General features: G+C 33.3%; 8 protein-coding genes across 8 annotated transcripts; 2 read left to right on the top strand and 6 right to left on the bottom strand.

Moving 5' to 3' along the window:
- Positions 1–503: 503 nt before the first annotated feature.
- On the top strand, positions 504–1,410 carry RO3G_13088 (uncharacterized protein; the record flags this gene model as incomplete). The annotated part of the gene is made up of 2 exons (XM_067667672.1): positions 504–659; positions 709–1,410. 2 exons carry the CDS (start codon positions 504–506, stop codon positions 1,408–1,410), a joined length of 858 nt encoding a protein of 285 aa, XP_067523773.1.
- Positions 1,411–3,189: 1,779 nt separating this feature from the next.
- RO3G_13087 (eukaryotic translation initiation factor 5A) lies at positions 3,190–3,723 on the bottom strand (the record flags this gene model as incomplete). Its single annotated transcript, XM_067667671.1, has 2 exons — positions 3,190–3,454; positions 3,521–3,723. The coding sequence occupies 2 exons, from the start codon at positions 3,721–3,723 to the stop codon at positions 3,190–3,192; spliced, it is 468 nt and encodes a 155-aa protein (XP_067523772.1).
- Positions 3,724–8,094: 4,371 nt separating this feature from the next.
- RO3G_13086 (uncharacterized protein) lies at positions 8,095–8,463 on the bottom strand (the record flags this gene model as incomplete). Its single annotated transcript, XM_067667670.1, has 2 exons — positions 8,095–8,098; positions 8,252–8,463. The coding sequence occupies 2 exons, from the start codon at positions 8,461–8,463 to the stop codon at positions 8,095–8,097; spliced, it is 216 nt and encodes a 71-aa protein (XP_067523771.1).
- A 595-nt stretch (positions 8,464–9,058) lies between these two features.
- RO3G_13085 (40S ribosomal protein uS11) lies at positions 9,059–9,337 on the bottom strand (the record flags this gene model as incomplete). The annotated part of the gene is made up of 1 exon (XM_067667669.1): positions 9,059–9,337. One exon carries the CDS (start codon positions 9,335–9,337, stop codon positions 9,059–9,061), a length of 279 nt encoding a protein of 92 aa, XP_067523770.1.
- A 742-nt stretch (positions 9,338–10,079) lies between these two features.
- Positions 10,080–10,491, bottom strand: RO3G_13084 (uncharacterized protein; the record flags this gene model as incomplete). The annotated part of the gene is made up of 4 exons (XM_067667668.1): positions 10,080–10,142; positions 10,201–10,292; positions 10,346–10,353; positions 10,406–10,491. The coding sequence occupies 4 exons, from the start codon at positions 10,489–10,491 to the stop codon at positions 10,080–10,082; spliced, it is 249 nt and encodes an 82-aa protein (XP_067523769.1).
- A 626-nt stretch (positions 10,492–11,117) lies between these two features.
- On the bottom strand, positions 11,118–11,644 carry RO3G_13083 (ribosomal protein L28e; the record flags this gene model as incomplete). Its single annotated transcript, XM_067667667.1, has 3 exons — positions 11,118–11,216; positions 11,275–11,454; positions 11,504–11,644. 3 exons carry the CDS (start codon positions 11,642–11,644, stop codon positions 11,118–11,120), a joined length of 420 nt encoding a protein of 139 aa, XP_067523768.1.
- A 569-nt stretch (positions 11,645–12,213) lies between these two features.
- RO3G_13082 (succinyl-CoA ligase [GDP-forming] subunit alpha) lies at positions 12,214–13,489 on the bottom strand (the record flags this gene model as incomplete). The annotated part of the gene is made up of 6 exons (XM_067667666.1): positions 12,214–12,362; positions 12,415–12,558; positions 12,621–13,053; positions 13,118–13,234; positions 13,282–13,388; positions 13,438–13,489. The coding sequence occupies 6 exons, from the start codon at positions 13,487–13,489 to the stop codon at positions 12,214–12,216; spliced, it is 1,002 nt and encodes a 333-aa protein (XP_067523767.1).
- A 445-nt stretch (positions 13,490–13,934) lies between these two features.
- Positions 13,935–15,170, top strand: RO3G_13081 (uncharacterized protein; the record flags this gene model as incomplete). Its single annotated transcript, XM_067667665.1, has 6 exons — positions 13,935–14,228; positions 14,279–14,308; positions 14,355–14,379; positions 14,572–14,657; positions 14,804–14,900; positions 14,965–15,170. The coding sequence occupies 6 exons, from the start codon at positions 13,935–13,937 to the stop codon at positions 15,168–15,170; spliced, it is 738 nt and encodes a 245-aa protein (XP_067523766.1).
- Positions 15,171–15,287: the final 117 nt, after the last annotated feature.

The raw sequence follows: 15,287 nt of genomic DNA, 5'->3' as shown, positions 1-15,287 counted from the left end.
CGGCATGAAAAGGACTTTTTGTCTTTCTAAAAAAAAGAACAAAGATAAATGGGAAAGCAAGAAAATGCCCAATTTTTGTATTAAAAAACAATGGACTTCAAATGTCATGTTTTTGTAACAATTGAATGTCATTCACGTAACTATTTGTATCTGATAGCAAATTTCACTATCTGTCACACACTTATTTAAATTTTTTATGATTTCGAAATAAGGAATTATTACGTTAAACTGTGTTCTTTCTATTTTATCAATCTTAAGAATAATCAAATCATACGAATAAGGACTTTCTTCCTCTTTGTTCAATATTATATTAATAGTAAATACGGTTTTGGTCATGATTTCTATATAAAAATAAACAGTGCAACGTTATATAAATGAAAGCCAACAAGAGGGAAAAATTTCATCATTTGTGTTACTTCTGTCAATTATAAATGTTTTTTTTTTTTTTCTTTTTTTAAATACCAGTTCTTTCTCTCTTTATTCCCTTCTTTTCACTACTAAACATGGCTAATTCCGTAAAAAGCAATCTTCAAAGAAGTCCTACATCAGCAGCTTATATGAAAGGCTGGCTAATGAAGCAAACTCATGGAATATGTAAATCATTTCAAAAAAGATACTTTGTACTTTTCAATGAAGAGCTTCGATATTATAAAAATCAGGTATGAACTATTTCAATTGATTTCTGTTTTCATATTAAACTTTTAATAGAATGAATCAACTCCGTTAGCCATTATATTGCTAGATCATTATACTCTTGTTCCAGTTGTACAACCTGAGCTTATTAAACAAAACCACCAATCTACTTTTTGTTTGATATCAGACGATGAAACCAAACACGATTGGCCTGATTATTTTCTACAGGCGGAATCAGAGAATCAAAAACAGATTTGGATAGATTGTATACAGGATTTATCTCGTCATTCAGTAAGCGTGCTAGATAAATGGCTTAAGCGACTTGAAGTATCAGATAATTCCCTTTACTCTCACAATGGACAGTCTGACATGTCAAGAACAGACGATGATAGCGAAAGCACATCTTCTAGCACTATTTCACCTCCCAGCAACAACAGCAAACTCAGTAACCGTTTTTTTCTCAGAAACTATAAATCAGCGGAGTCACTGAGTGCGACTAAAAGCATATCATCTCAGCAGCAATATAGTGAACGTCAACGACGCCCTTCTAATTTTTCAAAGAGTAGTTCCTCAAGCAGAAAAATATTGTCCAACAAACATTTTAATCGATCATCTCGATGTACAAACAAATCTTCTTCGTCTTCTATCATATCTTTACCAGAAGAAAACAACGAATATTTTCATAAACCTATGCATACTACAAAAGCATTAGAACAACCCATCATTCATCCAAATGAATACAATTATGATCAAGCCTTGCAGTTAAATAGATTCTAAAAAAAAATACCATTATATGCCAAAAAACATATGAATATCAATGTAAATAAAGCATCCATTCTTTTTTTTTTCTTTTTGCTTAGCGCCCATACTTGCTATATTGTTTTTGTATATTAAATAAAACTATGGTATGCGGTTGGTGCACTTGTCCCTTAGTGTTTGTTATATAAAATCATTGAAACTTGTTGTAGTTTAGTCTCGTAAAGAAAAGCATTTAAAAATAAAAACACTTTATATTCTCTCTTTTTATTTCTCCTAGCTTTCTATTAAGGGTCTTATAACTGTGCTGAACAACTATAAAGGAGACACTACAAAGTGCAGTTGATCGACATCTACCTTTAACATAACTGCAATAGTAACTAACGCTGAAAGAAAATGAAAGTTTCTGAAGCAGAGAAGACTGGAGCATAACTATATCTAAGCAAAATGCGATAAAGAGAAAGCTATAGACATTTTGCATTACATTTCTGCTAATAGACTTGGCTCTGTAGCTGCTCGAACAAGCTGAGACTTTCAATACTGGAACATGACACAACGTCAACCGATATGTATTCATGTATCAATCGAACTTTATTGTTAAACCTAGGTATTTGCTCTTTTTTGACATTTATCTTAGAAAGGTATTTAGATGGGTCTAATAGTTCTACTCTATAGTATCATGATCAGGTGCTGACAGCAAGCCAAAAGATGAACAGTTGCTTTAAATAAAACATGTTATAAACAGATTTCTTCCATATTTGCAGCATAAAACAAAGAATTTTGGTTTTTCAGATGACGTGGTTATGTAAGGGCTTTTACAAGCCCATTATTGGTTGCTGCTGTGGATCAGTTAGTAAAGGCTAGGGATTTTAAATATATATTCTTTACATGTGCCAAAACTTGTTTTTAAAATTTGCTTCTATGTATTAAATTAACCAACACGAACCATGAGCCCATTTGCTGTAAATTATTTGAGTGATCTTCTGTAAATGCTTTCTTTGGATGGGTGCCTCAAAAAATAAAGCATATAGTCTCTCAAGCTGGCACGAGGTTACATACCATTTATTGAGGATACATATTTACATGCTATCATCCTTCCCATTAGACAAAAAAAATGTAATGACAGTGATATGCTAGCATATGCCGCGTTAACAAGCAAAAGCGCCACGCCTTGATATTGTCATCAGGCATACTCGTCCAACTTGTCGTGAAAATGTAATACAGTCCGATGAGAACATTGGAGATCGCCCATCGGAAAGATGCATGTTAATACATAATGGAATGATATGCGCTACATACATTCGACTCTAATAGGTATTATCGCTTTCTTTTCAACAGGTCAGATTAGAGCTCTTCCGCGCTATGAATAGTAATCTGAAAGAGCTTAAAACGCACTGTCATAAGAAAAAACATCATCCAACAAAATTTGATATATTGGTTATTATTTTAGTTGAGCAAAAAAGTATGGAGCATCATAGTAGTGGGATGTAAAAAAAAAAAAAAGAAAAGAAATAGTCCAAGAAATGACTTTGTTATTTTCGGTTAAACAATAATCTTTTTTTAGTTCTCTCCGTATATGGTTTTTAGTATTCCTTTCTTAAATTATATACAGCCAAGCATTAAAGTTTTATCTAAAATCCATGTATCAACTGAAGTTTACATATTTCATTTAGAAAATAAAGTTTTTTTTTTTTTTTTTTGGCTCAGTAATAAAATACACAATAAAGTTTGCTTTTAAAGCAGGTTTAAAATGAATATTTTTTTAATAAAATGATACAAAAAAGATGAAAAGGAAGCGATTTATTTGGGAGCTTCCTTGTAGGTCAAAGCATGTTCTTCACCCATGGCAGTAACAACGGTTACCAACAAGTCCTTACCCTCATCAAATTCTTCTTGGATCTTTTCACCGAGATCACCTTCAGGAAGCTTAACATCATCCTTGGTGTTACCATCTTGAGTCATCAAGCTAAGGTAACCATCATCAATGTTGATGAGTTGATATTCTTGACGATTGATGTTGGGGACATCCATGTTGTGAGTAGAGGGGGAAAGATCTTCATATTTCCTATTTAAATATTTTTGTGTTTAGCTGTCTATTCACAAAAAATATATAATTTGTCAAGATATTTACTTTCCAGTGAAGATATCAATGGCAACCAAGTTAACCTTAGCGTGACCGTGCTTACCAGTCTTGGAGGTAGACATATCAATAATCTTACAGGGTCTGCCCTTGATGACAACGTGGCCGTTCTTTCTCAAGGCAGAACATTGCATGGGGAAAGTAAGAGAAGCTCCGGCATCAGCGGTTTCAAAGGTGTGTTCTTCGTCAGCCATGCTGCATAAAAGGATTTAATTGAATTTTGTTTTCATGAAAAAGTTACTACTTACGTTAATAATTTAAGTGTAAAGAAAGAAAAAAAAGAGGAATTACAAATAAGGCGCGTATAAAATAAGCCATCATAAAAATTTTTCTATTTTTTTCATTGGATAGAGTTGATTATCGGAGTTAATAGAGTTGTTTATAATTTGATTGGTAGAAGTACCCAAAAAACCTTTAATCATTTTTTTTTCCCTCTTAGAATAAATATCCATTTGCCATTTACAGCGAATGTAATATCTTGTTATTTTTAATTCTAAAAAGCTTTAGAAACATAAAATAAAAATAAAGCAATTATAAAGATATTCGTGGTTCTCATTTTTAAAACACTAAAATTTTGATTGGGTAATAACACGGCCCTCTGTCTCTGAATCAAATAATCAAATTTATTATAAAATGTACTCTATATAAAATGAGAGCTTATGCTATATTGTCATATAAGTTGCTTTTATTCTTTACGAAGAGAAACTTATTACACTTGTGTTACATCAAGTGTTTTAAGCTTTTGCCTCCTGATCAGCCAAAGCAATTGGCTAAACAAAAAAAAATACTGTAAAAAACGGGGCGATTCATTCCTTTTTTCCACTACTTTACTCACAAAAGAAGAACCCATAATAACATAAAGAGTACAGCAAATGTAAAGCAGATTTTATGACATAACATTTACATTATAAACAAAGTTAAGGTTAATATTCATAGCTTTATGCTTTATCTCAGATATTTCTGAGAGTAAGATTATGCAGCCCACAAGGGATGAGCCTTTTCTGCTGACTTCCACCTCCTTTTTGGTCCCAGGGTAAGAATGTCGCATAAATAATAAGTCTTTTGCTACTTTCAGATACAGTCAAAAAGCCATTGTTTATTAGTAAAAATGCATTGGAATAAAATCACTTTATTTACAGGAAAGGAAGCAACCTTGTATGTTATGTAGTGGTTCAAAGCTCCCAAATAAAAGATAAATTTTATCTTCCTTTGAATAAAATGAACTGAAGTATCATCAATTTTAGGACTGAAGCACTCGGATAATAATGTGAAAATCTTTTTTAAAAAAGTAATAAAGTAAGATAACTTCAGGAGCATATGAAGTATAAAAAAAAAACCAGCTATTTTCAATAAAGCATAAAATATTTATACATTTTATTGATATTTAATAACAAAAATACAAATATACAGTGATTTCTATTCCTATGACTAATAAAACAAACAGACTGAAAAGTACTTTTCATAGGTCAAAATGGATGAGTCTGCTGCTTCTTTGAAATTGAAGCAATATATTTTGTATGTTTGTATTTATTGAAGCCTCAACAAGTTTCCAAAGCTAAATATGAAGGCTGAAGGTTATAAATATATGCTATTGTATATGAAATTCTATTTTGTAAACAAGTGATACAATTGTATTATGTTGCATGAAATGGAGTTTTAATTGATTTTTATTATAGATAAACAGATTTTTTTATTATTAAATTTTGTGTGACCTTTTTGAGCATCTAACGTCTTGAATATATAGTATTGTTCAGGTCAATTCAAAAAGGAGAGAAAGAAACTAAAAGATCTTCTGAGACAAAAAGAGTAAAGAAGAAGAAAAAGAATATGACGTTATTCATAGTCTAATAGGAGACTCCACAAATTAGCTCTGATACAACTGGTTGGCTAATTAGCGTCCAGTGTTTGCTAGTGGGAGAGGCATCTCGTTGTGGGCTAGCGAATCCATTTTGTACAGCAAAATGCATACGAATGTCTAGCAAATAAATCGTGAAGATGCAGTACTGAGCGATCACGTTTTTTGAAAAGGCAATTTGTTTGAAAGAAACGATAAGAGTTCTTTGACCATGTTTGGAATTTATAACTGTTTGTGCGATTGTAGACGGGTTATAGGCTACACCGGGTGAAAAAGATGATATGAACAAGGGCAAGACTAATCAAGATGTAACCAACTTAATCTCCAGCGCAAATGTCTATTTCTCGAATTTTGTATCATGGCAACCAAAGATTAAGGAGTTCATTGTACAGTATCTTTGCTTAAGCTTTAGACAATTTCAATTAAATTAAGAAATTCTGATAAAAAAGCATTTTTAAACATGAATTGAGAGATGGTTCTAAAGACAATATTTTATTTTAGATAATGTCTTGTATTTTTGGATCATGGTATAACGATTACAGATGATTAAGTTCTTTCTGAAGGCGTACATCTGTGTAAACGTTAGTATTTCAGCCCATCTGTTGCAATCTTCTACGAATATAGCATTGCATGATTCAGCAATACAAAGTATAAGTTCATCTTCATTTTTCAAAGACTTATTTGCAAGAGTTCAGCTGACAATAATAATAAATCTTCAGTCTTTCTTTTTTAAATATGGTTAGAATACCTAAAGCAATTATTATTACGGTGAACAAAAGAAAAAGAAAAAAAAACAATGCTGCTGTAAGTAAAGTTAGTAAAAAATATATAGCGGCGGAAGTAAATTGATTTTCGAAGGAGATCTAATGAAAGTATATGATCTGTCAATTAGATTTGTTATATTTTACAACTACCCTTAGTTTTAGGTTGGAAATGCCTGGCAAGTATAGTGTTCAGGTATTCATATCTCAGGTAAACCTGTTTAAACAGAGAATAGGTACAATCGTCGTCCTTTATTACCTTTGAATCTGTTATAGCCCAAATAGCAACACTACTCATGCCATCAGTATAAAAATTCTGCATAAATAAATAAAATTCTACTTTGATCACATTGGTTTTGGCTGCTTGTTGGTACAAAAAAAATTCTAAACCTGTATCTTTACGGTTATATTGATTAATCCCGAGAGGATAAAAGTCATTTTCTTATATAAAGCAGATAAATTAGTTTAAATGCTTAAAAGTGATTCACCGCTAATAATTTTTTGGACTGTAAATTTTCACAGAGGAACAATCTCTATTTATAGAGTATTCCGTACAGAGAATGGTTTTACAATCTTTAATGAGGAATACTTTAAAGGCTCAGCCTAAACATGGTTCAAACCTTTTAATTTATGAAGATGAATTACAAATCATTTATGCCCAAGCCGAAGAATTATGCTACCAATCTAACTGCTTGCTATCTAGGAGCTCCCAGTTGAAATTATTGCTATCTTGAAATAAAAATATGAAGAACAAAAAGGCTTTCGTTATTGCTTTTATTTTACTCTCCTTGAAGAAACTAGTTTAATCATCTCAAATCTTTCTCAGCAAGAATACATGATTAGAACCTTTTTGCTCGATCAGTTATTAATAAAACTTTTTCTCTCTCTCTTTCATTGATAATTTTTAACTGTTAAAGTTTATACAAATTGTTCTCGGGTAAAAGGTAGAAATTAGCTAATGTTTTTGTATGTCAAGCATTTGTTCAAGAAAGAAAGAATAAAATAGCACGAGATTTAAAATAATGAATTAAGTGTAAAAAGCATTTTTTTTTATTCATTAACTGGACGGTGATGAGATAGCAGATGATAAGGATGAGGTAGTGGATGGTGTTGGCATGTCTTTATTTGCTATTGAAAGGTTAATCTTACATAGAGAGTACTTTGTTATACTTTACTTTCTTGTGATGAATTCAAGTCTTGTTCTCTGCTGTTTATAAAATAAGGAACCCAAATTAATAACTCATTTTTTGCATATAATTTTGGTTCTTGATAGCATTCGTTATTAATTATGATTTCATATTGACCTTCTTTATTCTTTCTCAACATGTTATTAAATTCAAGCGTAGATAGAATATCACTGATTGTAATACAGGTCTCTTTACTTATTTCTATCATTGTATTGTTGAGTAAATTATACTCTTTTTGTTATTAATTACCTTCAATACTTGTTTGATCTGAGTGGTATTTTAAATACTTTTTAATCGCATTTATCCAATATCTTCTATAACTTAATAGTCCTAAATCTGATAAAGGCTTCTCTGGTGAACCAACTTTTTTTTCTCTTTTTGATAGTAAATAACCTACAATATTGGTTATAAAAGAGCAAATAACGAATACCATTCACTCACTGAAGTCAATCAAAAATTGTCCATAGCCATTTCTTTGATAAGAAGGTAATGTCATAATGCATGATAAATTATAACCCAATGATGATTTCTTTTCTTTTGAAAAATAACCCACAAAATGACAACCCATCTGACTTGATTCAGTTAGAATATAAAACAAAAAGGGCTCCACATCGTAATAAAGTGTTTTATGATCCAAGAACATCTTTGCTAATAAACACAAGTTTTGGCAGTACATCTTATTCTTTCTTCCATCTACTTCAAATATTGATATCTTTCCATCTCTATAAATCTCATTCCCTGGTGGATGTTTCATTGGACATTTCAACTATACAAAATAAGTCATCTAAATTCGATTATTACCATCGTGATTACCCTATGTCTTTTGGCTACGTATCCGCTTTTCATGTATTTTAAACAAAATTCACACACATGTAATATTTCTAATCGACTGTATTCTTCTGGATAAGGTGCTACATACCAAACACCCATTAAATATTTTCCAATTTGAACCTTTTTTATGTGTCCAGTAATATTATTGTGTCTTGAAAATAATGGTAAAAATGACTTGGTAGGTAATAGATGTTTTTGACTCTTTCTTCCTCTCTTTTTAATATTACTGCTTGCATCCACTGTGATCATAGGAGGTGTGTCGGGGTTTGATTCATGAGGTGAAGCAGCATTGTTGTCCATTTCTATTACTGGCTGCTCTTGCTATGTAGAATTCAACGTTTTAATCTTGCTATCAAAAAACTTCTTTTCCTTTATTTTTACCCTACCTTTGTACTAGACTTTGCACGCTCAAAACGATGGACATCATTTAGAGTTGGAATTCCTCTGGTATGGTTTACATCTTTCATTCGATGAGCCGTATTTAGAGATTCAGTGTCAATATATTTAAGGTTATTTTCAATAGATGGCGTTCTCTTTTCTTGACATCTGTTGGTTGTCATCTTCATTTCTTTATGAAAAAAAAAGACTTGTAAAAGGAAAAGAGAATAAAAAAAAGTGGACAACAAAAAAAGAAACAGGCTCTTCACTAATTGTCAAACAATCCAGACCGCCTTTTAAAAAATTGGCTCATCTGAAGTACGCCCAAATTAGTTTTATTGTACTTATGAGTTAGGACACAAATACAGATATTACAAAAAAAAAAAAAAAGCATTAGTTACAAACTATTTCTGTGCTTATTATTATTATTAAATTAAATAAATAATGTCATATGAAGAGTACTTTTTATTTGTGTATATATGAAATGGACATAATAAAACAAACGTTTGCAATGCGCTTACAAACGACGACCACGACGACCACCCTTTCTACGAGTAGAGTCGGTGGGAATAGGAGTGACATCTTCAATACGGCCGATTCTCATACCAGCACGAGCAAGGGCACGGAGAGCGGCTTGACCACCAGGACCGGGAGTCTTAGTACCGGTACCACCAGTAGCTCTAAGCTTAATGTGAAGAGCATTGATACCAAGTTCCTTACACTTGGCAGCTACTTGTTGAGCAGCCAACATGGCAGCATAGGGGGATGATTCATCACGATCGGCCTTAACTTGCATACCACCTACACAAACACAATGCATATAAGTTTCAAAACACGAAGGTATACAGGAGGGGGATGTGTATAAAGTTGAGATATGAGCAAGTCTTTCCACAGACTTGTTCGTACTCTCAACAAGACACACGCCGCTCGACTTTTTGAGTAATCAAAAAGTGGCATATCCTTTATATCCGTTTATAAAAACATACCAGTAATACGAGAGATGGTTTCACGACCAGAAAGATCGGTGACATGAACAAAGGTATCGTTGAAAGAAGCAAAGATGTGAGCAACACCGAAAACAAGTTCACCTTCACGGACTTGAGGACCGAGAGTAACTTTTTCAACAACCTTGGGAGCGGCCTTCTTAGACTATATACATGTAAGCATGATGGATGACTTATGCCTATCTGTTTTATCTTACCATGATTATAAGGGATGGATTAAAGAAAGAGAAAGAGTAAAAACGGGGAGGACCTAGTTTGAATAAAGAAACCAAGAGTTAAGATTTGTCCGGTCCGGGTCACACTATAGCATTTGCCCACATTATTTTTCCGAACATGAACTGGAATACCAAAACTTTCACAGGTTTTTTTCATCAAGGATAATTGGCTTTGTCTGAGTGTTCACCGTGTCTACATACACTTTAATTCTCATTTATAAAGATTTTCATGGAAAAAAAAATTATCTCGTCAAAGTACACAGATGAATATGTGAGAAATAGAGTTTATTTACATAAAGGAATATCATCAATAAACAAACTAATAAGAAGATGGTTTATCATTTCCATGATGTTTATAAAAATCGGGATGAGTATGCATAAGCTATATAGCTTAAATTTTAGTGAAATTTGTTGCTTCTTTCTTCTCAATGATGCTTTACCTTTATATTTTCGTCTTGGTGAATGTGTTGCCAGGGATATGGGTTATTCTTCTTGTCAATTTCAACTTCAGGATGTGTTCGAAGTACGTGAACTAATAAACTTGTTAGAAAAAAAGAAAATGAAAAGGTGCATTCTGTTATTTACGTGAATATCTATAACATCAAGTAGGGTTAGAGAATGTATATAATATTTATCTAAGCTTACGTAAAAGCAGCTGTTACTCCTCCACCAGCAAACACGAAAAGTGGGGCTAAAGCAGGGTTTGAACGAATAAGTGAAATAAAAGACATGTTTAGGACAATAGCTATGCAGTGAGAAAGCTGAAGTTGGAGAGCTGTATTTATATGTATTTAGCTTATTTCTAAAATTGTTTTAGTTTAAATATGACATTACATTTACGCTATTCATGTTGATGAAATGGCTATTTTTATATATATTCTTTCAAAAAAAAAAAAAGCCATCTTGAATGCTTCTTAAAGGTGTACTCTATACTTAATTGTTTAATTGTTATTCAGCTATTGTGAGGCAAAACATGATAAAATGCACGTATTAATAAAAATTGGTATACGCGATGAAATCATATTGCCAATCCTTTTTTTATTTCGCTTTATTAATAGTTGGACTCTTGATATATAGCTTTTCCTTTTATGTGGATATTGCACAACAGTATGAATATTTACTTAAATAAAAGTGCATATTTAACATCATTAAGGACAATAATAAAGCGCTGAATGAACATTTGATTTGTTCCTTTCATTTAAAGGTCCAATGTAAACTATACAAGCTAATAATGTAGAACCAAGAAGGATAAAAGCATCTTTCTCTTTCTCAATCCCATGATATCCCTTCCATATTTTCTTAAATCTTTACCCTCTTTAAAAAAAAAGTTTAAAAAGCAAATAAAAAGGAGTTTTATTTAGTTCTTTTGAGCACGAACACCCTTGGCTTCACGGACCTTGCGTTCCTTCTTGGGTTGTTGAGAAGAGATGATGGCAGAAGCACGGGCAACGGCAGCCTATAGAAACGTATACAATTAAAAAACTTTTTGTTCATTGAACTTGCTCAAAACTTACAGCACGGAGGTCAGGTCTGTACTTGTTACCACGAGCAATCAAGTTAGCAACAGACTTGGCGGTTTGACGACGAGTCTTGGCAATGACAACAGTGTTGGCAGACTTGGCAGGGGATTGTTCCTTGTTAGCCTTGCGCAAAGTGACACGGACACCACGAGCAGCAGGGATGATGGCAGCGTTCTATCATGATGTCAGAATTTGTCAATGTCCAATTTTGTTTTGTTATTACCTTGTAGTTGGCGAGACCAGAGTACTTGAAGGAGTTAAGGTTCAACAAGTTGGAGGGTTCAGAAGAGAATTGAACGTTTTGACGCTTAACAAGGAAAGAATTGTTGTTCTTGACAATGGCCCAAACCAAATCAGCACTCATGTTCTATTTACATAATAAGGAAATGAGTTTCTGTTATCTCGTATCTATTTTTGCTTCTTGGACTAGTGACTACTTACGATGAAATATACGTTGAAAGAGGAAGAGAAAAAAAAAGAGAAGAGGTTTTGTTCCCGGTCTAATACTTGGAGCCAGAAAAAATTTTCCAAGCAGGAGATCTTTGGGTGGCTTGGCTCATTGAACATTTGGTTGAACAGTGATCATAAATACGCGTTTTTGCAGTAAAAACATGAAATAAAGCAATTGAAATGAACAATATTCACAATGAATGTTTACAAAACCACGTGTCTTTTAGTTAAAATGGCATAAAGAAGCTCGAATTTAAAGTATACATTCTTAAAATACGGATCAAAGGTCTTTCTTAATCCAAAGAATAATACATCATATCCCCACCAACATATTCCATATTTTTTACACAAATTATTTTTATAATCTAAGATACTGTTTGCATGCACACATAAAAAAGAGAAGGAAAATAGTGCAAGGAGAGTAAGGTGCTTCTTTTTTTGTTGATGTGCTGTAAAATAAATAAATATTTACTGTCTTAAAACTTAAGCCAAACCAGCTTCCTTCATGGCTTTTTCTAAAGTGACACCCAACTTAGCAGGAGAAGGAGTAACATGGACACCAGCACGTTCTAAGGCAGCAATCTTGTCTTGAGCACCACCCTTACCACCAGAGATGATGGCACCAGCATGACCTATACTGAAACATGAATCATGTGCACTTTTTATCAGTAGCATCTACGTTACCCATACGACGACCAGGAGGAGCAGTCAAACCGGCAATGAAAGAAACAACAGGCTTGGGAACTTCTCTAGATAAGTTGTATTGCTTCAAGAATTCAGCAGCTTCCTCTTCAGCAGTACCACCGATTTCACCAATCATGATGATACCTATATTCAACATCATGAATATCATCCTTCTATCTCCCTTCTCATTTCTCTTTCATGACTACCTTCAGTTTGCTCATCTTCCAAAAAGACCTTGAGACAATCAATAAAGTTGGTACCGTTCAATGGATCACCACCAATACCGACACACAAAGTTTGGCCGAGTCCAACATCGGTGGTTTGTTGAACGGCTTCATAAGTCAAGGTACCTGAGCGAGAGACAATACCGATCTTGCCACGCTTCAAGATGGAACCAGGCATGATACCAATCTTACATTGTTCAGCAGAGATCATACCAGGACAGTTGGGACCAACCAAACGAGTCTTGCTTTGAGTCATCAAAGCTTGCTTGACGCGCACCATGTCATGTTGGGGAATACCTTCAGTGATGGCAACAACCAAGGGGATTTCAGCTTCAACAGCTTCCAAGATGGCTTGAGCGGCACCGGGAGGAGGGACATAGATGACACTAGCGTCGGCCTTGGTAGCATCAGCGGCCTAAAGTAATAATAAATATATAAATTCTTGTTTTTTTTTTTTTTTTTTTTTTTTTGTTACATACTTCACGGACAGAACCAAAGACAGGAAGACCAAGATGGGTTTGACCAGCCTTCTTGGGTGAAACACCACCGACCATGTTAGTGCCATAAGCAATAGCTTGTTCAGAATGGAAAGTACCCTTTTATAAAATAAATATCATACTATTCCCATTTTTTTTTGTATTACCTGTTTACCGGTGAAACCTTGACAGATAACCTTTGTTTGGGAGTTAATCAGCAAGTTTTTATATGTGGATTCATAACCACCGTTGTTGGCATAAGTACGACGAGCAACTATATTTTCACATAAATATTTCATTTTTCATCCTTGTCATCTGTTTACCGTTAGCAGTTGAGCGCAATACTCTGGAAGCAATGTTGGTAGCGGGAAGCATCTTGTAGATTAAAGGTCAGGAAAAAAACACACAAAAAACTTTTTAAAATTTTTCGAGGGGGGAGGGAGATCAGTGACGTTGTTTTCGCTGATGTAAATTGTAAGCTAGTAGAAAAGTGAGCGTGAGAAAGGAGGCTATCAGTGGGTGATATACTTTCATAATACCTTTTGTCTCTTACTTTGGTCTCTCTTTATCTTCATCTCATACTTTATATCATACAACAATTGTTGGTTTATTTTATATGAGTACAGTAATGCACAAATTGATCATGGTGTTACACAATCAATCTCAAAAAAAAAGGGAAAATGAAAATACTAGACCTTTGCTATTTGTTTTTGTTTTTATTTTTTTCTGGAATTCAAAAATTAGTGCATTGAAAGAAAAGATTAGTACACGAGATTTACCACAATCTTCACCCATCATTGACAGTGATTCAAGTCTTTGCATGGATAGATTTGTAGATCCTCCAAGAACATTGTATGATGAGATTGGAGAGCAGGAACAAGACGTGTTTATCACAGTCAAGTCCGCAGAAGAACATATCGAGAAGGATTGGAATATAATAGTGACGCAATTACAACAGCAGAATGAAAGCTTAATGCAAACATTACAAGAAACGACAATTGATCTTGAGAAATCAAGACACGAAAAGAAGGAATTAGAATATTTTATTGAACAGCAAATGAATATGCATGAGCAAACAGTGGAGGAACTCAATGATAAAATAAATCAACTCAAGGTTTATAAAAGTTTTATTTTGCATGATTGTTTTATTTATCTTTGGTGTAGGAAAAATACATCATAATTCAGGAACAGAAAGTAAGTATAAAAATCAAGTAAATGGTTGTATTAAAAATAATTATAGTCAAATGAAACGATGCTGGATTTAAGTAAGTCCTATTTTTATATAATAAAGAAGCGAAAGAGACTTAACAAAAAAAAAGTATATCAAAAGAATTATTTGATGTTGGAAAATGATAGGTTAAAAGAAAGGTAAAACAGAGATAAATTCAAAACAAAAAAAAAAAAAAAAGACGGGCTCACTCTTAGTTATAGTGAAGCAAGATTAATGAAACATGTAGATGTTCAACCATTACAGCAAAAGAGTCAATTAAGCAGATGGAGATCTGCAACTTATGCTCTTATCGCCGTACAACGATTTCAAAAAGTAAGTTATAAGAAATGAAATTGAAAAAAAAAAATAAATGTTGAACCTATCTTCTTTTGCAAGTTAATTCAATAATAAGCTTTATTATGTACCCTGTTAGTAAAATACGTGGTTAGAAGATGTCCCATTTTTCTTTTTCACTGTAGTTTCTGTTGTGTCCATTGGGTCTTCTATCATGTCGCAAGAATCGGTTGATCCAATTGAGTTTGATCTTCTTAAATGTGACAATCCGTGAAGTGAAGGGTAAATAAATGCATCCCTTTGTTGTTCATGATTATGATCTGTATTATTACTACTCGTTGCTAAGTTACTGGTGCTATTGCTACCACTCATACTACTGCTACTACTACAACTGCTGCTACTACAACTGCTGCTACTACTACTACTACTACTACTACTACTACTACTACTACTGCTACTGCTGCTTCCACTACTACTTCCACTGCTACTTCCGCTACTACTACTACTACTAATGTTATTTCCACTAGATCCAGTTATATTACTGTTGGGTGAAGGAGAAGTAACAGATCTTGAATGATTACATGCGTCTGTTGTGCTACTACTACTGCTACCATTACCACTGCAAATTAATTCCTGTTCCACGTGATCTAAATCAGGAGTAGATAATCT

Source organism: Rhizopus delemar, genomic scaffold (assembly GCF_000149305.1).
Source record: "Rhizopus delemar RA 99-880 supercont3.11 genomic scaffold, whole genome shotgun sequence".
NCBI lineage: Eukaryota > Fungi > Mucoromycota > Mucoromycetes > Mucorales > Rhizopodaceae > Rhizopus > Rhizopus delemar.
This window is presented reverse-complemented; position numbering and strand designations above follow the sequence as displayed.